This window comes from Motacilla alba, chromosome 2 (assembly GCF_015832195.1).
Source record: "Motacilla alba alba isolate MOTALB_02 chromosome 2, Motacilla_alba_V1.0_pri, whole genome shotgun sequence".
Classification (NCBI taxonomy): Eukaryota; Metazoa; Chordata; class Aves; order Passeriformes; family Motacillidae; genus Motacilla; species Motacilla alba.
The window spans coordinates 129,871,060-129,895,722 of NC_052017.1; the positions used below are offsets into that span (position 1 = coordinate 129,871,060).

The 24,663-nt window shown below is 44.0% G+C and overlaps 1 protein-coding gene across 5 annotated transcripts; it reads left to right on the forward strand.

Moving 5' to 3' along the window:
• Positions 1 to 24,115, forward strand: KCNS2 (potassium voltage-gated channel modifier subfamily S member 2). 5 transcript variants are annotated; one of them, XM_038130194.1, is made up of 2 exons: positions 1 to 17; positions 18,196 to 24,115. In XM_038130194.1, exon 2 carries the CDS (start codon positions 18,233 to 18,235, stop codon positions 19,664 to 19,666), a length of 1,434 nt encoding a protein of 477 aa, XP_037986122.1. In that variant the 5' UTR covers positions 1 to 17; positions 18,196 to 18,232; the 3' UTR covers positions 19,667 to 24,115. The 5 variants fall into 5 exon arrangements, with proteins under 5 accessions (XP_037986122.1, XP_037986118.1, XP_037986121.1 ...); XM_038130190.1 differs by lacking the exon at positions 1 to 17 and adding an exon at positions 16,766 to 16,936; XM_038130193.1 differs by lacking the exon at positions 1 to 17 and adding an exon at positions 16,999 to 17,243.
• The last annotated feature ends 548 nt before the right edge of the window (positions 24,116 to 24,663 follow it).

Consider the following 24,663-nt stretch of genomic DNA (forward strand, 5'->3'; position numbering starts at 1 on the left):
CCAAAGGAAGCAACGGGGTAAGTATCTGGACCTATTGATTTATGAGGAATTAAGTCAATGAGACGAGTTTGGCTGTACACAGCTGAGCAGAGAGAGCAGAGTGTGCTCAGGCATTCATGTTGAGACAATCTGCTGGAGGTGAGGAAATACCCTGGGGATGTCTATGTATTTTGACAGTGTGAACATCACAAAGGAGGAGAAGGACTGATTTATGGACTGAGGAGGAACAAGGGTCAAAAACAAGCTAAAAGAAATGCAGGCTGACTCACTGACAGGGTGAGCCGTACTGCCCTGTGAAACAGCTACCTGAGGAGCGGTCTGACATTTCTTTCTCTGAATCCCTTAAAAGTAGATTGCACACAAACATATGAGAAAGTAGTTTCTAGGAAACAGGTTTTTGTCTTTGAGAGGAGAGACTGAATGGATGTAGAGGGCAATGGCAGCCTGGGTTTGTCTGCTAATGGGTCTTGTCTGTTGTAAAATCCTAAGTGAGCCTCCCTCTCTCTCCTAAACTGCCCTCACAGTACAACTGTCTGTGAAGAAAAAAAAAACCGAAACAAAACATAAAGCCAGGGGATAGCTGAAGCAAAAACAAGAGAAGAGAGAGGCCAGAGAACTAAAGTGAATACCTGTCAGCAGGGAAAAAGTCAGATTCAGATCAGGGACCTGGATACTTCACATCTTAGCAGATGGATTATTCCACAGGTAAAAGAAACGTGAGCTCTCTGCTCCTTTCATCAGACTGAAGTTGAGCCCACACCTTCCAGCTGCCCAAAGATTGCCCTAACCACACAGCCTGGGAGAGGTTACCAAGGTTACCAATCCTCCCATCCCAGTCTCTTCCCCAGGAGAAGAGAGGATGCTCAAGGAATCCAAAAAAACATTCAGCAGAAGAAAAGGGCAGGTTGGCAGTGTGGAATTTAAAGCTGACTGCTCAGCACAGTATGGATTTGGATGGCCCTGGAGGCAGGACTAGAAGCTGATGAGGAACTTGGCTGGTAGAAATGCAGATGGCTCAGGAATTTAGACAAAATGAGGCTGAAGAGGAAAGAGCAAGGAATTTTGAGGTGTAGTATTGGTTCCAGGGTAAGTTAATCTAGTACTTATTTCTTACAGGTTCATTGTTTTAAGATGTTAAGCCTCTCTCCTGTGCCAGATGAATGTCCAGAATATACTAGAAAATCAACCTTAATTTAGATAATTCTGTTCCCCAGAGAAGTAGTTATAATGCATTATCAAATGATATCTCATGCTTTGGGCTGAAGGGGAGGGAAAAAGAAATCTATTGAAAAACATGTTTTCAAGCATAAGACACCAGGAACTGGCTTCCCAGCTGTCTGAAGAAGATAAGGACAAAAGTGAAAGTGAGGAGCATTTTAATAAATCACTGGTGAGGGAAACTGTATTTCTTTACCTAGGTATTAGTCAGTGTTTTTGAAAAACCTCAAAAGGGTATAAATAATTTTTTAAACAAACAAACAAACAAAATCAATTACTCCTTACTACAGAAAGCTGTGAAGACACCCAAACTTCAGATCCTTCTGAGAAGGGAGAACTCTCACCATACAGAATCATAAAAGGTATTCAAACATGAGATATTTCCACTTTGATTCTCCTTTTTATACAGGCAGTCCATGAGTGAAACAGCCATTTCCAATTTTAATGCAAAGAATGGTTGGACAATATCTTCAGTAGGCAGGAGGTAAGTGCCAGGGTCATGCTTTCTATAGGTGGCTCCTGGAGGCATCGAATCACACAATAGCTGAGGCTGACATGCACCCCTAGAGATCGTCTAATCAGTCCCCTGCCCAAATCAGGGTCATGTGGTGATGATCCTCTACCAGAGACTGAGACCTCACAACCTCTCTGGGCAGCTTGTAGAGGAAAGCTCAGCTCCATCGTCTTTACAGCCCCTCCCTCAGGCATTCATACACATGGATAAGGCTCCACCTCCAGGCTGAGCCACATCTCTCACAGGCTGGTCTTGTATGTCACTGCTTGAGTCCCTTAGATATCTTAATGGCCCTTCACTGGACCAGCTCCATAATGTCCAAAATCTCTCTTGTACTGGGGACCCAGCAGTTCAGACAAGTCTCACCAGTGCTTAGCTGAAGGGAAGGATCACCTTCCCCATCCTCAGCCTGCGGGCAATGCTCTGCCTGGCACAGCCCCAGCAGCTGTTGGCCTCTGCTGCAAGGGCCCACGGCCACCCTTCCATCCACAGCCCCACCAGGGCCTCCCCTGGCAGCTGCTCTGCAGGCAGCCAGCCCCCAGCCCGTCCTGCTGCAGCCCATCCGTCTGGCACCATGTTTTAATCTCTTTGGAAATAAAGGGATCCTCTCAGTTCTGCACCCTTTCTGTGTGTGCTGTGGGACTGTCCCACAGATGAACATTTCTCTCTCGGCCCGAGGACTGGGCAAGCAAAGAGGAGGTTTTTAATGGTAGGGAAAGTAAAGTGATGGAAAATCATGCAATCATGAAAATTATGTCACCGGAGCTTAGACAAGTATCTAACAGGAAAATATTAGGCCTAGTTGATCCTGCTTTCAGGCAGAGGAGTGGATTTAATGAACAGTCAAGGCCTTTGCCATGGTTTTCTGCTGAATCACTACACAAAAATAAAGGCATCAATATTTGAAAAATCTTACCCTGTTATTCTAGGAATGGCACCTGTCATCTCACACACTGTGAGACACAGACACTTATTTCAAAAAAGGCATTTTATGGTCTTCTTCTCTGCAGGATCATGGTGTTCTACAAACACTGACAAATTATCTTCCCAGTACTCCTGAAGCTGAGAAGAAAGTATTCTTCTATGTTTACTCATGGTCATGGAGTCAAAATTCCCAAAAGAAACCACAGACTTTGGCTTCTCATTTGAGATGCTCAAGAACAGATTTTTTTTTCAGCACTTAAAGTATATCTTCAAATCAAATTTCCCATAATCATGAGTTTTCTGCATATCCCATATCAGATTCCAGTTGTCAGGGTTTCCAGAAAATCAGTTACCATCTGTGAAAAGTTGTGAGTTAAGTGACTAGCCCAGCATTACGTTTGGAATGAGGTGAAGTAGAATAACAACAAAACCCATAATAGCAACAAAATCCAATACCAAGAGAGCACTCAGTTTCCCAAACCACAGTACAATCCTTTCCTATTTTGAAGTCCTCGGCCATCACCCTCCAAATTCCACAGCTTCTGCAATAAGGTAACCATGATTCATCCCAGAGCAGGTCCATCCTCTGCAGTGAGGAGGAAAAAAAAAGGCAAAGAAACCACCAGTTTGTGGTCATGCAATTAGAAATTGGAAGATAATGTACACAATGGACCTGAATTATTGCAGTTTTAGTTCTGGCATTTCTTAGCCTTGCTTGGCAATTATTACAGTCTTTTCTGGGCTGGCCTTTTCTTTTTTTTTTTTTTTTTTTATCATTTCAAGTAGTTTCTTAAGCTTTTACAAAAGCAAACTGGAAAGACAAATTCTTCACATGGAAGCAGCTGCTCCACAGCTGGGTAAACAGCAGAGCTGGAAATTTCGTATCCTCATCACAGTTCAGCGGGTGAGAGGAGAGACAGGGGCAGAACTGCTGATACTGATACTCTGTCATCCTCAGATGGTGCTAGCAGTTGCATGTCTTCAGACATGACTCGTGCATTCCACAGGAAAAATGTGGCACTCTTTTCTTGAAAAAGGTAATCCTCAGACAAATCTCTTGCTCTTACTCCAGCTTTCATCCTTCAGGTTTGGTTCATTTTATAGGTATAAATTTTATAGGTATTCATTTTACCAGCATATTGGCTATCCTCCAGACACAGAAAAAAACAAAGCCATATTGTTAAAAGAGGGTCCGCTGCCTACAATAGTCTCCATAGATGTTAGGGCCAAATAAGCCATGGTGGATTTGTAACTGGAGAGGAAAGCTAAATACCTTCGTCCTGAAACTGTGCATCGTTCCCGTGCTGCTTTTCTGAATCTAAAATCAGACTGAAAGCATAGATATCCATTTTGACCTTCTACAGGTTTTATATACTTCTAATTATGCTGCAGAGTTAATTTCAAGTAAGTAGCAGCACTGTTATACAATTTTCTTTTTAAAATTTAAAGATGGCTGTTTTCACAAATGTCGTAATACATGTCTGTACATAAAGGCCCAATTCGTTTCTTCTTTTTGGCAGTGTAAATCTCTTACCACAATCAAAGTCAACACAGAAGCACCAATAAAGCAATTCGATCTGCAGTACTTCTGGTTGTTTAATAACTTCAGGCCTGTACATTAATGGGTCTCAGTCTTGTGGCTCTAAATATCTAGCTAACTAGAAGAAGTCTTATGCATTTCCCTGCAGAAGAAAAGAAGCTAAGATTGGGAAGTATTGCATTTGGGATGTAGAAGCAAGAATCACAGGACCAATCATGCAAAATAAATGATATTATTATTAGCATCATTTAGAAGCTGTGTGAAAGATGACAAGTTGAAAGGATGTGTTTAAACATGCCAACCATGTTTGAGATATCTCAGAAGGATTTTATCATCCTCAGATACTGAGGATGGCTGATTGGCCAAACTGATTTGCTTTGTTATTTAGGGCTAACTGGCCTACAAAGCAATTCAGTACACTCTAAGGCCAGAGGAAAGTATCAGATGAACAAAAGACAAGTTTTTGTCTATTGCTACTTTCAGCTCCAGTGACATATGTCATAAATCCACATAACATCAGATTTTGACAATTTCTTTGTTTCTAGTGAGACTTCCTTAGAATAGTCTCATCCCTAAGTGAGACTATTCTAAGGAAGGCTTTCAGCAAAGACCAGGGCTGATGTAGCCCATGAAACAGCAACAGCAAGCAAAGGGATCAAAATACGATGCCACTGATCCAGTTCAGTGCTATGGCAGAAACACCAGCTCTTGAATGGGAGCTAATGAAGCAAATCTAATTGGTATTTGAATCACATCTCTACCTCTTTTTACACCCTCAGCTGAGAAACAGAAATGCTCTGCCTGCCACTATAAATTATCAGGAAAAGCTGCACTAATACTTGGGATTTTTTAATTTAAACTGATAGAATGGCTGAGGCTGGCAGGTACCTCTGGGGAGCCTCCAGTCAATCCCCTGCCCAAACTAGGGTCATATTGCCTGTGATTATGTTCAATCAGGTTTTGAATATCTCCACAACCTCTCTGGGCAGCCTGTGGCAACACTTGACCACCCTTGCATTACATATTTTCTTTTCTTATGTTTTAGTATCTTCCCTGTGTTTCAGTTTTTTCCTTCTTTCTCTAGTCCTGTCACTGAGCACCACTGCAAGAGTCTGGCTCCATCTTTTATTCATCTCTTTTATGCACAATACTGAGATCCCCTGAGCCTTCTCTTTTCCAGGCTGAGCAACCCAAGTTCTCACAACTTCTCATATGCCAGATGCTCCAGTCCCCTAAACATCTCAATGGCCCTTCACTGGACTCACTTGAGGTACATCCATATCTCTTGCACTGGGAAGCCCAGACCTAACAGACTGCACTATTTTGGAAGTGAGAGGATTCTTATTCTGCATCTGTATGTACAGAAAATCAGAACTTTCCACTCTGGGAAATAATTTGCCACTTCCATGTGTTTATTCTTTAACTCTTTCACAGGTAGAGAGTTGGAAGTTTTTCCCGAAAAATACCTGATGAGATATATTCCCTTGGAAAAGAGAAGGCCAAAGCCACATACCTGCCAGCTGCTCATAGCTACTCTGAAGTTAGCTTTAACATGCAGCCACAGCAGTGTGGTCATAGTGGCACATGGCTCAGAGAACATCAATTCAAGCACAGTTTAGGAACGTCCATATGTTGCCAACTTACGGCAAAGTCCAGCCTGGCCTGTCTCATACTATCATTATCCATGAGAACCAGGGAACAGCTAGTGTGAGTCTGCCTCTCAGCACATGTTAATTGGGCTATGTGAGCAACTCCCCCATGTCTTCTTTCTCCTTGGGATGACCTATGTTCTTGGGCCAGCCTCCAGGAAATCCCTGTGTCCTGCACAGAGAAACCTCACCGCTATCATCCCTCCATCTTTGCCAGGTTGTGTCTCTGATACAAAACCACCCTGAATCTATAATCAACACAAAAAATACACAAAATTATTTAGTGGTATTGGATCTGTAGATAAGAGTGTTCCTGGCTGAGTTGTTTGCCTAGTATTGCAACAAGACTACCTATCTAGAGAGTGTTTCTGTCACTGAAGGCATCACTGAGGAATGTTTAATTCTTAGCAGAACTCCAGTTCTTGTTCTACACAATCCAGATGATATAAATAAATAAACCATGAAACATTCAGGGAAGGCAAATCACCAGTCCATCAAAATACCTGATAAATTAGTTCAACAGACTGGACTACAGACATGTTCAGTGATTCATCATCACAAAGAGTAAATAAATTCCGATTAAGCAAAACTTGATTGAATCATGCTGAAGTTTGGCACTTAACAAAATAGATCAGTCTGAAGTCTTACTTTAGGAACACATAATCTCTTAAGATTTATGAGTGTTATTGCTGACCACATATGTTTCTATGTTCCTGTTTGCTATGTTGAGAAATGGATACTCTGAGTGTACAAAGGTTTGCCTGCTATTACACATTTTAATCTCCAAGAAACTCTTCTCCCTATTCCCCTTTTTAGGGTACAGAACAAACTTTTGCAATAGTAAACTTCCTGATTTCCTCCTCTGCCCCAGTAAAATTTCCAATTTCTTCCAGGTTGTTTTCTGTTCCATCTGACCATTCAATTCATTTTGCTAAAACAATGTTGTGATATAGCCAAAATGCAAGAGCTGAACTAGGGCACTTTAGTGTCACTGCATTAAAAGAGCTGAGAATTCTTTCCAATAGCTGAAACAATTTTCACACACTGATCATAGTAATAATCTGTTGGTAGCTGTAGATTAGGAACAAAACATGCCTATGGGCATCTTTTAAGCAACAAATTGAGGGAAGAAATGACCTACCCACTTTTTAGCAATAATTGTGTTTGTCTAATGTTTACAGTATGGCAATATCCAGAGGTCACTGTCAGGATGGAGATCCAGATGTGCTGACTGCTGTGAGAATGGGAAGGTAAAGTCCTTTAGAAAGCAAATTGAAAAATGATAACCACTTGAATGTCGGATGTCAAGTTCTCCTCTGGTGTAATACTAAAGCCCTCAAATATCTTTGCATTTGAGACTTTCTTTGTGCTATAAATATTGGCTAGGGATGGAGTTGGTATTATTAACCTTATTATACTAAGAGGTATAATATGCAGAACAAGTTCCAGACTAACAGTGGTGAGGACTCTGCGTTCAGCCTTGGATGGCTATCATACTTTCCAGAATACTTAAAACAACAAATGGTGATTTTCCAGCCAACATCATGGATTGTGGGTCAACACCGTCAAAAGTTGATATTTATAATCTGTGTTATCACACAAGCAACAAAGTCTCATGTCCTTTTCCAAGCAACTGTGTGTATTTTCATCTGGAAATACTGATCTTCATCCATGCCCTCCATCCAGGTTTTACTAAGGGAAGTAACACTGTGTTTGGAGGGCCCAAACGTTAACATCCCAAGAGGTCACACTTAGAACTAGAATATGACTGAATTTTAAGTATGTTCAGTGCAAGTCAAAGTATGCTCTACATAAATAGCCTCTATTGCTATAGGAAAAATAAACAAAAAAACCCCAAACCAAACCAAACAAACAAAAAAACAAAACCACACCCCCCCCCAAAAAAAAAGAAAACAAAAAACCCCCCACAAAATCAAACAAACAAACCACAGGAAGATTAATTTTTTATAAAAGTCTTGTCCTAAATTCTAAGTATTCGTGGTTACCATGTAAGCAGTGCTTACACACATATATGTGGATGCCGACACACAAATATTACTTTTCCTATTATGACCGTACCCTGAAATAAGCCTGTTCCTTGTTTCTTGTGAATTACAGAAGTAATATTCACTGAAGCAAACCTGCCCTTGGGTGGTGCCTATGCTCCAGCCCATCTGTAGGTCAGAGAGGAATGCTTTACAAGACAGCTTCTCCTGTCTGCTGGGGCTTGTTCAGACAGATGTTCTCTGACTACTGCTGTGGTCTCTGTGGTGCTAAGTTTAAATTTTAAACCCATTTAATTAACCCCAATACTGCAAAGGGAGAGCCTGGTTGCATTTCCCCCACTACACCTGGGAAAAGACTGGCTGAAGCACATCTTATCATTGTTTTGTCTTAGGAGCTGCAGAAAAAACAATCTGCAGAGCATGCATCTATATCAAGCACTCTCCAGAAATATTTGCTCAAAATGACTTATGAAAGCAGTGTCACTTGACAAGGGGTACCAGGAAATGAGAATGGGAGAACAAGGGACAGTGAAGCAGACCAGAAGGAAAGAAATTCCTGTGTGCCAGTGGCAAAGGCACTGCTGCTTCTGAAGCAGCTCTTGTACCCGGGCACAGCAGCAATACATCTGCTCTACTTGTGGCAGATTGTGTGAGTCACAAATAGGATTTCACAGCCAGCAGCAAACTTGTGAGCCATAAAACCCACACCCTTCAATTACAGTGATCACCTCCCAGGGATATTGTAAGACTTGATCAACTGATATTTACAGAGTGCTTTGAGATCCTGAGATAAAAATCACTATAAAAGGCTACAGATTTTTCATAACGTTCATAGACCACCTGCTCGACCAGAAGCATTCACTTTTAACATCACTTGAGCCAGCTACCAATCTGATATCTCCGCAGGAATTTCCTAAAACAGATGTGGCTGTCACATTTAATCTCTCTTTTACTAGGAACTCTAAAAAAAGAAACTCCTGGAAAAGGAAATAAAACAAACTGCATTAAAACTGATGGTGAGAAGAAGGCCCATAATTCTGTTCCCACAGCTCATGGATTCTCCATCTGTACCTTTCAGAAAGCTGCCATAGTGACTAACTCTGCGAGCCTCACAAATTAGACCTGACCTAGATTCAGTGAAGTCTTTGATCTGCAGCTGGTTAGTGTAATATTCTGACTGCAGTGAATTTCAGAATTGTTCCACAAAGCAGCAGCTTCAAAAGAAAAACAAATAAAACAAAATTCAGGTTTTCCTCACAACATGCTGGCCCTCACTTGACTGTATACCAAATGAATCAGTCAGCAAAACAAATGGTGAAGTTTAAACTACTGCTATTTTCTCATAATTCTATAGTATATGCTCTTGAAAAAAATTACTTCATTATTTCCTCTCACTCTTTATTATAGGAATAACAAACTCCAGGAGACTGAAGAAAAGCATGATTCTGAGAACCAGAGGGGGCTATAATTAAGCATATTGTTAAGTGCTTTCTTGAATAGAGGTTAAAAATTTGAAGTTTAAAATCATGTTAGCTAAGGATAAAACAGTTCAGAGGCATTTTTTATAAATTGATCTGAACCATATGAAACTCTTCAGAGCATGGATCTGGACTGGCATCCCTTCAAAATAAGGTTTCCCATGATGTTTTGGACTTTCTGCATTGTGTATAGAAACTGAGCACAGATGTCCCAACATGTTTCAGAAATTTTAAAACCTTTTGTTCCACGATAGCAATGGGAACAGTGGGAAACATTAATTACAGTCTTATTTGGTGATTTTTTTTATTGGCTTGTTCTTGCTTTAAATATGATCCAAAAATATCATAGTGAATCAAATCCAAAGGAAATAGTTTCTTTATCCTTCATCCAATAGTGAGAGGCCTCTTAATAACCAGAATCTTATTGGAAGCATACAAGAATGTACATAGTCTCAATCAGATACTTAGGTGGGCAACTCTGACCTTTAGGATAAATTACAGACCAGAGTGCTTTTGAGATACATTTCAAGCAAGGTACTGCCAGGGCAAAGTTACAGTGAATGACTCCGAGATAGACTGGTACTGCAAATGATTTGTTAGTATTTCTAAAGGGGTGGAGGTGGCCCATTCTAAAAAATGGGACATAAGCAGTATGCAGATTTTGAAAAAGTTTTTAAATTCCTTTTGGTGGGTATGCAGTTATTAAAGAACATACAGTTAAGGCTGATTGCTTTTCACTAAACAGAATTAAAATACCCAAACCACTATCTCAATCCCAGTAGGGCTTGGTGCAGCACAAATCTTTCTCTTTGAGCTGTTACAAAGCAAAACAGAACAAAATAAAACAAACAAACAAACAAACAAACAAAAAAACCCAAACCAAAAACAACAAAGAAAAGATAAGATGGGGAAAGGAAAAAAAAAAGCTGCTGGAGGCAATAACAGTACAGAAATATATTTTGTTGGCAGTGTGTGATGGCCATATATCTTCCAGATAGTGTGCTACAAACATCTCAAGGAGAGATTGATTTACCTTTATCTCAGCTGGCAAACTCTGCATATGGTGGTTTATGGGGCGGTGGTGAATGGTTCACACAAACTGAGAGAAATTATTCAGAGTGCCTGCTTTGGGAAGCTTTAGGAAGCCAGTTAAGGGTGATGTGCTTTCACTGGCTCCTTTTGGTGATGCTAGGCTGCATATAAAAGGATATACCTGTACTGCCACTTTGGGACCACTCCTTTTCAGACCCATGCTGCTATTTCTTTAAGCACCCAGGATCCTTAAGTTTCTTTGCACTCAGGCTGACTTCAGAGGCAAACGTTGCTCTTCTCTTGATGAATCAACGTGGATACTGAAGAACTGTGAACACCAGAGCCCTCAGGGCAACAACTAAATCCTTTACAAGTAGCACAAAGATAAAACAAAGGATCTGATGTTGGGTGGCTTCATAAAAAACAGACAATGGTAATATTTCATATTTAAGAAGCTGAGACTTTTTTTAGAAGCCATGGAACAGTAGCTTCTGAATCTGTGCTGAGCTGCACAAATATTGGGATGCAGGAGGCTGGAGCCCCTGATGGTCTTCTGTGGTCAGAATTGGGTCTTAATAATTAAGTCAGCTCCCCTAAATTTTTCCAGTTAAATCTCTATGACCTAATCTGAAGATCCAGTAAAGCTTTCTCTCAAACTAGAATATGGCAATAGAGACCAGATATTCTATCACCAAGCTATTGTGTCATAGTTTGGACAGTCAGGGAGGCATGGCAGTAGCGACTCACACATAGAATGCAAAAAGCACATCTTCTGCCCTCTTCCTGTAGAAACAACCTTTGGGAGGTGCAGGGAATGCTGCCTTCCATTCCCTTTGCTTCTTTGTTTTATCTCACTCATTGATCTAGCTGGGCATTAAGGTTTTCAGTGGCAAAATAAATACATTTGGACAGATGAAGAGTAAGATTCTCTTACGTTCCTCTAATTTGTTTTAAGATTAGTAAACGTGCTTATGATTCCAAGCTCTGCCTGGCCCCCTGCAGACTGGCCTCACACTCTCTGGATGTGCTGGCCATGAAATGATCAGTCCATCCTTGCCAGTCTCCCTAGTGATGAGGCTGGGCAACAAAAGGCAAGGGCAGTGTGGCAGATGTCATGCCTGGGTATATGCTGTATGGGGTGACTTTATGGATGAAAAGATTTGGACACCCAGCAGAAACTCATCCAAGGAGTCAGGACAGAGAGTCAATGGATTAAGAATTTTGTTTGGCAGCAGAAGCATCTCTTCTGGCTGTTACCAACACAATTTCAATGTTCTTCTTATTTATTTGAAAAACATGGGATTAGCTAAGAATCTCCTAGCACCAAAAACCTCAGGAAGAAGAAAGGAGATAATACTGACCCACATGTAAGACAATGGTAGCAACATTGGAGCTGGCCCAGCATTGCAACACCAAACAACCTGGCCTGGAGGTTCCTAACCTGTGTAAAGTATGGCATGGCCCTTTGCAGCTCAGTGCTGACAGTAAGAGCAGTCTGTGAGGCTGGGTCACCTAGCTCGAGAGGCTACTGCTGCCCTTCTGCATGCTGGTTTCATAATCAAAATCAGTTTTCCTCTCACACTGAAATAGCTGTAAGCCAGAAGGGGCTTTCTCATATTCATGCTGTCTTTGAATACTATGTTTCCAAGTAGGAACTTGGATAAGTTCCAAAAAAGTAAGTTCAAAATGCAAGCGAAATAACCTTCCAATGCTCCATGTCAGCTGACTGACATAACAGAACCAGGCGTTTTAGTCACATTTTAGAACTAAAAGCCATAACCTGTGTCCAAGCAAGATCTCCCCACCTCCATTCAGACAAATATCATTGCTGTCTGCAACATGTGCCACTGTGAAAGTGACCATTGCACTGCATTTGCTAATCTTTACATCCAAAAATGCAGCTCTAAAACCCCCTCTTTCCCACTGCTCATTGCTACTGGCAACGCTTACTGCTGCAGCTCAGCTGGAGTCCGGGGCTCTGTAGGTATGGTTCTTTTCACCCATGTCAGACATCAGTTTTCAGTAGGGGACAGAAGGTTGAAATTCTACAGTCTATCTAAAAGAAAGTCACAATTGTCTAATAAACCTTTTTTTTTTTTTCTTTTTAACCTTGGGTTCCATGATTCTGGGAGGTAGTGATTTAATTAAGGGACACAATGCTCCCCACTGGGCTTGCAAAAGCAAATATTGCCACATGTCCCTCAGAGTCAAGAATCAGGTGGAGCAGGCATGGCAGTGACTAAGGAGGTCAACTCACAACAAAAGGCAGAATACCACAGTCATCACAGTGAAACTCCAATGCTCATGCAATCACTGCACCACAAAATATCAGTATTTGCCTTTCTGTTGAGGTGCTGTCAGACAAAAAGAAATGTTTCATTCATCTTCAGTACATGGTTCAGTTTCTTCAGCTGCCAGATGGTCTCTCTGTGGTCCACTGAGTTGCACGGTGTCACAATGAAGGTCTGGGTTTCAGACATGGCTATCACTGCCTTGTAAACTTACAGCTTAGTAAAGTGACTCTCCTCCCTCCCCCGATTTATCCTGCAAATGCCACAGAGCTTGTGCAAAGCCTTTGCCTCCGAAGAAAAGTAGTCATGTCAGTCAGGGCACTTACAGGGTGAGCAGACTCATAAACAAATGGCACTTCTTTTCTGCCAGTGGTTATGAGGGTTTGAGAATGATGAAAAAAGCAGGGACAATCTCAGCTTTTAGACTTCCAGTTAGAAAAGGCTGGCCACAGACTGATGGGAACCAGGCATCCTTGGCCACCTTGCTGATATGGGGGAGGTAAGAACAAAGTTTGTTTAGAAGGATCCCTCTTCTGCAATATTCTCTCTGAAATTTCTGTCAAATTGAGGCTGTACTCAGATTATTTGGATAAATATCCAGAAATGGATGTAGTCTTTATGAATTTGTTTAAATACCTTTTCAACTTCATTCTTATAAACTTGGTGATGTTCTGCAACAGTCTTTTTCTAGTATTTAGTGAGCACGATGTGAAAAGCTATTTTTACTTCTTTTAAACATATTTACTCACTGGCCACAGTTAACAGTTGCGACAATAGAAATGCCAACACAGAAGGATCTCAGCCACCTTTGGAAAGAAAAACAGGTCTTACCTATTGATCTTAAACTAACACATTAAGACTCCAGGATTTTCCAATCTGTCTGGAACAAAAGGAAATAGTCAACAAGAATGTACATTTGAATTGGCCCTGGGAACAGAGGGAAACCTTTCAGTAAATATGAAGTTCAGACTAAAGTTCTATCTTCAGTGTAATAGATGGTTGTGTCCTCAAGTTCCAAGTGAATCCACCATGCCACTAAAACTACTACCTTTGGTCCCATAACTTCTTTTAGACCCTATTCAGTATTTCATCAACACTCGTAGATTTAGTAGTTTTGGAGCAGTTCCATTTCTTCCAAAGGTGACAGTGCATCTCAGATGCGGTGTCGTGCTGCAGGACAGAGTGTCACATGTCCCCAGCAGTGTTAGCTCACTGCAGTGGTGGTGGGGCAGCCAACAGGGACCAGGCAGGGGATGTTGTCTGAGGACATGGCTTCTCAGGCAGCAGCTTCCTACACTGAGTCAGTCAGTAGGATGGCAATAATTTCCACATTCCCTCACAGGTCAGGTCACCACAAACCCCAGGCAGGGTGTATTGTCAAACACTGCAGTTGCCATGTCTCCCCAGCCCTGAAGGGCACCTGTACCGTGCTGTGTTTTTACACAGCGCTGGCACCTTCTCATATTCCTTAAATAATGTGGTACCACGTGTACCAAGAAAACAAGTCCTGTCTCTCACACAGTCTCAGTCAGAAACTATAACCACCAAATCCAAAGTTAGTTTAGCTTTTGTAACATTGCCCTAGGGTAATATGAGTCACTCATTCATCTCCCCCTCCAACAGGCAATTCTTTCATGCTTCCTTATGCTTCCAGCCCAGCCCCACCTCAGCGCTGGTCTTACAATCTCTACAGTCCAAGAAATGTCCACAAGGCAGTGTAAACAAAGGGTTGTTTTGTATTTATTTGGTGTATTACCAGTGCATCCCAAAATGTGCTCTTATCTGACACATCACAAGCTCATTTTGTGCAAAAATGACATACCTGATTGCTTTTGACATATCTTTTGCCTCAGATTACACCAGCGATAGTTTGTTCACAGCATTGTTTTCTATATTTACTGCTGGGAAAGGCAAAAATATTAGGTCAGTAACAGTAAGTCTTATATGTCCATGGAGCAGAGCGTGCCCCTTGCAAAAAAAAAAACAAAAACAAAAAATCAGATGGATTTTGGATTACTAATTTGGGTGCTGGAATCATTTTAGCCTTATTTGCAAAATGCTAGGGCTGAGTCTATTAGCCCTAATAACAGGAGCAGTTATATGAGACCAGTGAGAGCTGTATCCTTATGTGTTTTTTAATGAGAAAATGAAACTTAGAAAAGTGACCAGCAATTTTTGCAAGGTACAGATAAGATCAGAGATTGATAAATGAGTAATGAGACTGCTCTAACCCTTTTTTCTTAGCCAAGTGACTTAGAAGGTGAGAACAATCTGTAAAAGCTTGGAAATCCTCCAAATATATCTCCACTTAGTTTGTTCTAAAGCAGCATTAGGGAAAAATATTTATTTTAAGAATAAGAGACAAAAATAATTTATATTTTTACAAATTTGCTGAAGATGTTTCAATATGTTTAAAGCCCCCACTAACCACCCAAGATAGAGCAGAGCTGGGGGAAAAACATGGACATCCCTTGAATGCATTTCCAGCAGCAGCAGCTCACTATTCCTTCTAATGTTACTGAGGAATATGAGTTATTTTTGTTCTCCTCAGAGTGAGTGGGAAATTACAATAGAGAAGTTTCGTGATTTATCCAAGCCCTGGGGAACGTGGTGGGGCATCCAATTCAAAAATTTTAACGTGGTGGTTTCCCAGTCCTGTGTCCTGCTACCCCTTGCCCCAGGCATTAAAAGCCAGTAAAATTAGAGCTCCCCAGTGAGTGGCTCGCCAGCAGAGCCCTGAGAGGAGGCGGCTCTCACGAACTAACACAACAGCTACAGTGCCACTGGGAAGCAGGAGAGCTGCCTCTCTGGACATGAAACACCGCTGTTACAGGGAAACGGGCAGGACGCCACTACATTTACAAAGCCTGCAAATGTGCAGCCTGCTGTGTGCACTCTCTGTCTCCTCCGTGCCACTTCCCGGCTGGGGAAGAGCTAGAGGGACCGGGCTGAGAGGAGCAGCACTTTCCCTGGCCAGGAGAGCAGCCTGCTGTCCGTAATTCCGTGTGGATTCAGCGTCCCCCAGGCTGTCACCGGACACGCAGTGACGCGTGCTGGGACACAGAGCCCTGACCTAGGGAAAGGGAGGCAGGAGCCACTCACCAGCAGCAGAGCAAAGCAAGAGCACACACCACCCAAGAAAAGGCGAGCAGGGAGACCATCTGTAGCATCACTGAAGCACGGATAGTCGGAAGCATCTCCGGGGGGCTGAGGGTGCTGTGGGTCCCCGCACAGCGCTGCGGGAGTGTCCCCAGAGGTGTGGACTCTTTGGCCACACAATGCACCAGCCTTGGTGGGATATGGTGGGGTGATCACTACACCCCAGGTAGGAAAGCTGAGCAGGCTCCTGGAGACCTGGCCAGTGGCATACACCAGGACTTATTTGCCCCACTTCATGTTTGCACTCAGTTTCCTGGGCTCTTAAAGGGCTAATCTTTAATACTGGGGGTTCCTTGTAAATGAGGCTCACCTGCGGCTGGACTTGGACGTTATAACCTCTCCTTGTCACCAAGGCTTGGAGGAACAAGCTGAAGGTGATGCACAGGGCTGGAGTGCTCAGGGCTCTGACAGGGCTAGGGGAAGCAAGAGAGGAGTCTTCATCCCCCGGCACACCCTAACCCCACAAAGCACTGACAGCAGTGCATCTCCAGGAGCCGGACTTCAGATGCGTAAGACCGCGAGTGAGAGGCGGTCACGGGGCAGCTGGCAGGAGAGATGTGGGTTATCCCGGCATGAAGCACCTATCTCGGAGCATCTGTGCTCTGCACAGCCGGCCCTGCTCAGGGCGGGGTCAGGTGCGCAGGGATTGCCACGACCAGGCTTCCCCCCGAGAAACTCGGCCTCACCCGGGGCTCAGCAACAGAGGGGAGATTTCTTCCCAGTCGCCTGCAGCGTGGGCAGGGACGCTGCTATCGCTGACCATGTAGCTGGACACTATTCCATGTGCTAGCACGAAAGGTCTGTCCACCGAGATCAGCAGCAGCGCAAGGAGGTCAGCCCTCCCGCCCGCTCTGCTCGAGGTGCCGCCGCTCAGGATTTCGCCCCACGAAATGGCTGGCAGGGCGGTGTGCGGAGGTCGGGGGCTCCCAGCGGGCCACTGAGGGGGCGGCGAGCAGCTTCAACAGCAGCTCTGCTCCCCTCACACCACATTGCTCTGACAAGTGTCCCCGTCTTGCCTATTGTCAGTCTCCGCAGGGACCCTGCCCAGGCGCCGCAGCGAGGACCCGCGGGTGCCATGGGCGGGCGAGGTGGCGGCACCGGGTCCCCCGGTCCCTTCCCGGCAGGGTGAGGGGGAGAGGGGCGGGGGGCGGGCGACGCCCCTCGGCAGAAGGTCCGCGGGTGCTCGGAGCCACTGCGGCCGTGGGTGGGCGTCCCCCGTCGCCCCTCGGGAGGTTGTGCCGCTCGGAGCCGGCGCGAAGCAGGATCGCGGTGGGGAGGCAACCCGAGTTTGCGGCGCCGCTGCTGCCGGGGCGCGGGGGCAAGAGCGAGCGAGCGGCGGCACCTCCGGCACGCCGGCTCCGCCGGGCCGCCCCTCCGCAGCCCTGCTGCCCACCTACCCGGCCCGATCGCTGCCGGCGGGGTCGGGCCGGGGGTAGGTGGGAGCGGCGGGGGCGGGCGGCAGCCGCGGGGGTCGTCGCCATGACGAGCGGGCGTGCCGCCGCCTCCCGCCGCTGAGCGGAGCGGCCGCTGTCCCTTCAGCACCGCGCGGCCGGCGGGGCCGTCCTGCCCTGCCCTGCCCTGCCCTGCCCTGCCCGGCACCGGCATTCCCCCGGCTCCGGCATTCCCCCGGCTCCGGCATTCCCCCGGCACCGGCATTCCCCCGGCACCGGCATCCTCCGGCACCGGCATTCCCCCGGCACCGGCAGCCCCCGGCAGCAGCACCCCTCCGGCACCGGCAGCCCCCGGCACCGGCAGCCCCGGGCAGCAGCACCCCTCCGGCACCGGCAGCCCCGGGCAGCGAGGCGAGCCCTGGCGGCCCGCGGGCGGCGGCGATGGCGGGCGGGGGCCGGGGGCAGCAGGGCGCGCTGGCGGGGGGCCGCGGCCGCTGAGGCAGCAGGTAGGGCGGGCGCGGAGAGCCGCGGAGCCGGGCGGGGCGGGCTCCCCGCGGGTCGGAGCGCGGCTCCGGCCCCTGAGGCGCGGCGTGGGACGGGACCCCGGGCGGCGGCGGGGGCTCCTTGTGTGGCGGGGCCGGGAGCGGCGGGAGGGAATGGAAGGTCCGCGCGGCCCCGGTGGCACGAAGGCCGTGAGTAACGGGGGCTTGGTGGGAGCGACAGCCGCAGCCCAGGTGAAGGGCGAGGGGAGGGACAGGAGCCTGCCGCGGGAACAAAGGAGCCTCCCTCAAGGTCTTCAGTGGGAGGAGGGAGAAAAGAAAAGAGGGAAAAGGGGAGAAACGGGGGCAGAGGGAGAAAAAGGGAGGAAAAGTGAGTGAAGAGGGGGAAAAGAGAGAAAAGGGGGGAGAAAGAAAGAAATGAAATGAAATATCAATAGGCGAACATGCTGTAGATTTGTTCATTTTGCCAACTTTCTGTGTAATTGTATCCTAGGTTTTCATTCCCTACCCACCTTTGGAAGGAGCTCACTATGACAGGGCAGAGTCTGAGGGCTTTATCTGAAGGGAATTTTGAAGACAATGAGATCAGCATCAACGTTGGAGGCTTTAAGAAAAAGATGAGATCCAACACATTATTAAGGTTCCCTGAGACCAGGCTGGGCAAATTGCTGAGCTGCCACTCAAAGGAGTCAATACTGGAGCTTTGTGATGACTATGATGACACCAAGAATGAATTTTATTTTGACAGGAACCCCGAGCTCTTTCCTTACGTGCTACATTTTTATAATACTGGCAAGCTCCATGTGATGGGTGAACTCTGTGTCTTTTCTTTCAGCCAGGAGATTGAATACTGGGGAATCAATGAATTCTTTATAGACTCCTGCTGCAGTTATAGCTACCATGGGAGGAAAATGGAGCCAGACCAAGAGAAATGGGAGGAACAAAGTGACCAGGAGAGTACGACATCTTCTTTTGATGAGATTTTGGCATTCTACAATGATGCCTCTAAATTTGACAAACAGCCCTTTGGAAACATCAGGAGGCAGCTCTGGCTTGCTTTGGATAACCCTGGGTACTCGGTTTTAAGCCGCATCTTCAGTGTCCTTTCCATAGTGGTGGTGTTGGGCTCCATTGTGACCATGTGCCTGAACAGCCTCCCAGACTTCCAGATTGTTGACAGCAACGGGAACACCGAGGAAGACCCTCGCTTTGAAATCGTGGAACATTTTGGTATTGCATGGTTCACTTTTGAACTGGTGGCAAGATTTGCAGTAGCTCCTGACTTTTTAAAATTTTTCAAGCATGCCCTGAATTTGATTGACCTAATGTCTATCCTTCCATTTTATATTACATTAATTGTCAACTTGGTGGTGGAAAGTAGTCCGACTTTAGCAAATTTAGGAAGAGTTGCACAAGTCCTGAGACTCATGAGGATTTTCCGCATATTGAAGCTGGCTAGACACTCCACAGGTCTCAGGTCTCTTGGAGCAACTCTGAAGTACAGCTACAGAGAGGTGGGGCTACTTTTACTCTACCTCTCTGTTGGCATCTCCATTTTCTCAGTAGTGGCTTACACTATTGAGAAAGAAGACAATGAGGGGTTGGCCACCATCCCTGCTTGTTGGTGGTGGGCTACTGTTAGCATGACCACAGTTGGCTACGGGGATGTGGTGCCAGGGAGCACTGCTGGCAAGTTGACGGCATCTGCATGCATCCTAGCTGGCATCCTAGTGGTAGTGCTTCCCATTACACTGATCTTTAATAAATTCTCCCACTTCTATAGGCGTCAGAAGCAGTTAGAGAGTGCCATGAGAAGCTGTGATTTTGGTGATGGCATGAAAGAAGTTCCATCTGTCAACCTAAGGGACTACTATGCTTATAAAGTTAAATCCCTTATGGCCAGTCTGACCAATATGAGCAGGAGTACCCCCAGTGAGCTGAGCCTGAATGATTCACTGCATTAGTGTACAAGTCTGACAGCAGTTTGCATGAGAGCTATCAAGAGCTATGTTTATAAATGTTTTCATATTTGTCTTTTTTTTTAGAAGATAGTGTTGCTGACACTGCACTTTGCACTTGAGAAACTAAAGACATTTCTATTACAAGTTAACAGTTTGCACATTTTCATCCTGTTGCATAAGGGTACTAAGTGCTGACTTTTCCATACAAATGTTACCACTTCCATGCCATTAGTGCTAGTGGTATAGTGATGATCTGTTACTTTGTGCATTTTCTCATATGAGCAGAGAAATGAATGTACCCAAGTGGAATAAAAATTCTCAGCTGTGACACGAGTAATGAAAAAATCACCTATCACCTATACTGGTGTCTGAATTAGTAGTATAAGACTTCCCTTACAACGGTTTGAAACAGACACCTGTGAGTCACTGATACAGGAACACTTCTACCTATATTGCTGACCAGTAATTCTGATCATCACTTGCCTGAAAACACCTCTGAGTTTGCTTATTCTTGAGTATGTGTGTTAAAATCTGAGTGTTCTTGTTCTGAAATGTAATGTATAATAATATTTTTTAGAATCTTCTGGGCATAGACCTTCCTCTGTTTCCAAGATTAGATCAATACTGAGCCCTCTAAAGAAGGCCACCCCTCGTTTTCAGATAGCCACATATTCAAAGACTACATTTCCACAAGGGACTCTAGGTATGGAGGCCCATCTAGAGCTCTCAGGATCCTATTCCCAGAAGGGATCTGCTCACAGCTTGGTCCCAGTGCAGCTGCAAATGTGTTGTATCAGTTCATCAAAAAGGTTTTGAGATTAGACATATGAAGATGTAGGCTTTAAACAATTAGAAGCACCAATGAAAAACTTGGACTTGATTAATGAAGTGAAATATTCCCACATGAACAGTACAGGCAGCATTTTAGGAATTGACATTCATATACTGCAAAAAGACTAATTATAAAGATGCCATATGTGATGCTGAGATATAAAATCTAATTTTATCAGTAAAGCTTGAAAGCAGGTGTTGATGACAGACAATTCCATTAAAATTTCTGCCAAGGAATCTCTGAGCAAAAAAACCATTTTCACTCAGAAAGAAACTCTCAATTTACAGCTAAGGGAGAGTATAAGGCCCTAAGAAGGGAACACATAAAGAGCTTAATACTGCACTATCTGTGGGTAGATCCTCCTACCTACTTCTGTGATGTAGTCCATTTTAATCCTTTCAAGGGCTGGCATGTACTTGTCTTAAAAGAAAACAAACAACACAAGAGAACAGATTATATGCAATTTCAAGAGTAATAATGAATCTGCATAGAGTTGTTTCTTGAGTGGTCAGTCTCCTCCCTTACACAATTGTACAGACATCAAACACTTGTAGTCAACAGGCAGAAGCCACTGCTTCCCTCTTTTTACATCTGTGCTAGAAAACAAACTCCTGGCACTCAGTGGGCAGAACAGCATTCCTCTTCAGATCCCACTGCTTTTCCATCCCATTCATTACATATAATATTCCAATTAATTTTTTTGTTAGTTTTACTCATGAAGACTAGAGAAGTGCAGAAATTAAATTCAAGCTAGTTAGAAGAGAAAATACTAAAGCTGAAATTGTCTTTTTGGAAGACTGAGTTTTTAAACCATGACAAAGGGTGGCTCAACCAACAAAATAAAGCAATTATGGTATGAATAGGTAATCGCCTCATTTAGGCTATTAGAGGTTGAAACTTGGTCTGGATCCTTTGATGCCATATCAGCTCCACCTAAAAAACAGAAAGCTGAGCGCCCAGGATCAGATTTCTGTTTGCCCAGTGATCTATGACAGCATACACAGTGTGAAATAACTTACTCCTTCCCCTCCCCACCCCCACTGCCATTTCTGTTGAAACCCTCCCCTCACATCAGTAGCTGATTTAGGCCGTGAAGTGTGAGGGGAAAAGGTCGTTTCCAACCTTACCAATTTTCAACACAGCCTGCACAAGTTGTAAGTCAGTTGGCAAGCCATTGTTTGCTGTCCCTGCAATTGAAAGTGCCATATACGCGGTCCTGAAGGTAGACTTAGATAACCTGAATTTGTTCTCCAAACTTGAAACATTTTGCTAAGGTTGACACTTCTGGACAGGGCTGGTTCAATTCAATTTATGCTGACTCCCAGGCATAAATTCAGCACTCCTGTCCCTGATCCGTGCCGCACGTGTGTAAGCTACGACACACCCACAAACAGCCACCTAAGACACGGAGCAGCATGAGGTCACCTGTTGAACTGAAACACCAAGAGAGAAACAAGGGGAGGAAGAGGTGGGCATGGGCAGCACATACCCTCCAGTCAGGTCACATGCTGCAAGGGTGGAAAATTCTCTCACTGATGCAAAGGGCACTGCAAACTCTGTCTGTTGGTTGGGGCTTTTGGAGAACTCAGCTCCAAGCAGTGGTTTCACCTCAGTTTCATAAACAGTAGATTTACAGAGCTGAAAACCAGAGACTTTCAGAGCAGTTATTTGGTGAGACCTGTAGACTTGCCAAAGAGCCACAAATTCCCTCAGCTGTTGCTAGTTTAACATTGCAAAGGTTGGATTTAACTTTGCAGCACATCATTTCAATAACATATTGCTTATCTTATGTTCTAGATTTATTATTATTTGTAGGGCTGATGTTCTGTCATTTCTGCAAGTATTGACTGGAACGTGTCCAAATTGCATTTTACTAAAGAAAATGAAATACCCAAGGAATTCCAACTTTTATTGTACTGGTTGAAAGGAATTTTCATTATTGCATTTTTATATAAGTGCTTTTGATCAAAGACACTGAATAAATAAAGTACTGAAATTTAAGATGTTCTTATTATCATGGCAATTACTTTACACAGTGCACAGGAATTCCTTTCATAAACTTAACTGACTCCATGTTAAAAGTAGTCACATTTTTGCTCCCCCCTCCTCCTGAAGACCATTCCAGAGCTGTGCTGCTCTCCAAGGCTTGCACAACTTTTAGCACAATTTTATTAATGGCTGCTTTATATCAGTATTTTTTTCTTTTGCCAACACTGTTCTTTAGCTTAAAAATTTCATTTTCCTCTTAGTGTATTTACAGACAGCAACCATATGGCCTTACATACGTATTTTCACAGGTTTATACCTCTCAAGCTTCCTTTTAGTTTTCTTTTTGCAAGTGCTGTTCTCCTGGCCACGTTAGGGGATGTAGCCCTTTTTTTTGCATTACTTCTGCTTAGATTTATTATGTTTGAGCATTGGACAGTATTGTACAGCAGTTTTAATATTTGCTTACGACTAACAGAATTTTTCACTGAGCAGAATAACAATTTTATGATTTAAGAAATGTTGCTGTCTTAGCTGTCCCAAAAAATCTAGGTAAGGAAGAACAGGGCACAACTTTCCCGCCATTTTATGAAGTAATGTCTATTCTAGGGCTCAGTGCAGTAAGTGCTGCAAAAACTTATCTCTCATTAAATAAAAGCTACAGGAAAATGTTTACATTACACTTTGAAGAAAAAAATGCAATCTCTCCAAAGCCTGACAGGGGAGAAGAGGTGGGGCACTCTTTGCATAGTCAGTACTTTTGCCAGAATTCCTCACGCACTGCTGTGTGAAAGCAGGGCATCTGCACTTCCATACACCACTGGGTCAGGACTGAAGGATGAGAGGACTCACTGGCCACTTTCTCCAGAGTTGGTCAGGAATCTGCTCAGTGTGGATGTGCACTTTACTGAAGAACATTGCATCGGCCTCTGCTCCTCCTGCCTGTGACCGTCACCTTGGTGGTACCAGTGAAAATGCTGTGCCTGCTCCCTTTCCTCTGAGAGCTTTGTATCATTCAAATGAGAACTGTGGTAATATTTCAAATGAGGTAACTTGCTTTATTGCAAGGAATAAACTGTTAGAGAATCTGGATTTCTAGTACAAATCTAGGGTATTATGAGAGTCAGAGATGCCCTTGAGAAGCAATATGTTACATTATGTTCCTGAGATGTAAAATCTATATATAGATTGTGATTAAGCTTTTTATGTATGTTCAGATTTTGTATTATTGCCTGGTTTATTACTCATTTGCTTTCATCAGTTGCTAATTCTCTCTTTCTCTGCAGACTTTCCATTTTGAAAACAGACTGGTTTTTCCTCCCATGTTATATAGAGCATGGGCTACTTCACATTGCAAACTTAAAACCAAAAAACTTTGCATTTTGCTTTCCAAATTTAATACCTCCAGTATTTGTACCTTTTTGTACAGAACTTTACAAGACTGCAGAAAACTACTGTATCTGGTGCTCTTTGTACTGTGTGTCTTGTCCCAGTAGTGTGTAATGCACTAAAGAACTCAGTTTTGTGCCACAAAATGGAAATTAAATGCATAAAAAATTATCTTTCACCAGGGATCTAGAACTGATTTAAGTTTCAGGACATTCTGAGTAAATATTATAATCAGAGAAGCCTGAGCCTCATTGTGAAGATAAGTTTTTTTAGACATGCACATCAGGTTAGATTCCTATTCTGAGAAATGCTCTTAATTGGTGATTGTGGTGGGGAACCCACATTTTTCAGTTGAACAAACAGTACAAGTTTCTTGTTCTTTACCTGACAGATTAGGGACTAAACAACATACCACCAGCATTTGTAGGCACTAAATCAACTCGACATGACCTTTCATCTCTTCCAAAATAACCCCCATCCCTAGAGGCCCCAGCTGTGCACATATAAGCAGCAGAAAGCCCCTGGAGTAACTGCTCCTGCTGTGCTGGTTATCCATTTCCTCCCACAATACTCCTGACTTTAATCTACCTTTGATGGTGCTTTCAAACAACATTCAACCCAAGGCACCACTCATATCCCTTGGTGAGGTGTTGTGCCAGAACTATTCTTTTCTCATTATGTTATTCTTATTTTCTTTTCCAATTTATGCACCTGGCTTCCCATTAAGTTACACCAGAAATTAATTTGATCTCCTGTAACTAACTTTCAAGTTGCACACTATTCAGACAGGATA

Coding starts and splice junctions, on each gene's coding strand:
- KCNS2 (XM_038130190.1), top strand. CDS start 16,887: ATGGGCGGGCGAGGTGGCGGCACCGGGTCCCCCGGTCCCTTCCCGGCA. Junction 16,937..18,195: donor CCCGGTCCCTTCCCGGCAGG/GTGAGGGGGAGA, acceptor ATTGTATCCTAG/GTTTTCATTCCCTACCCACC.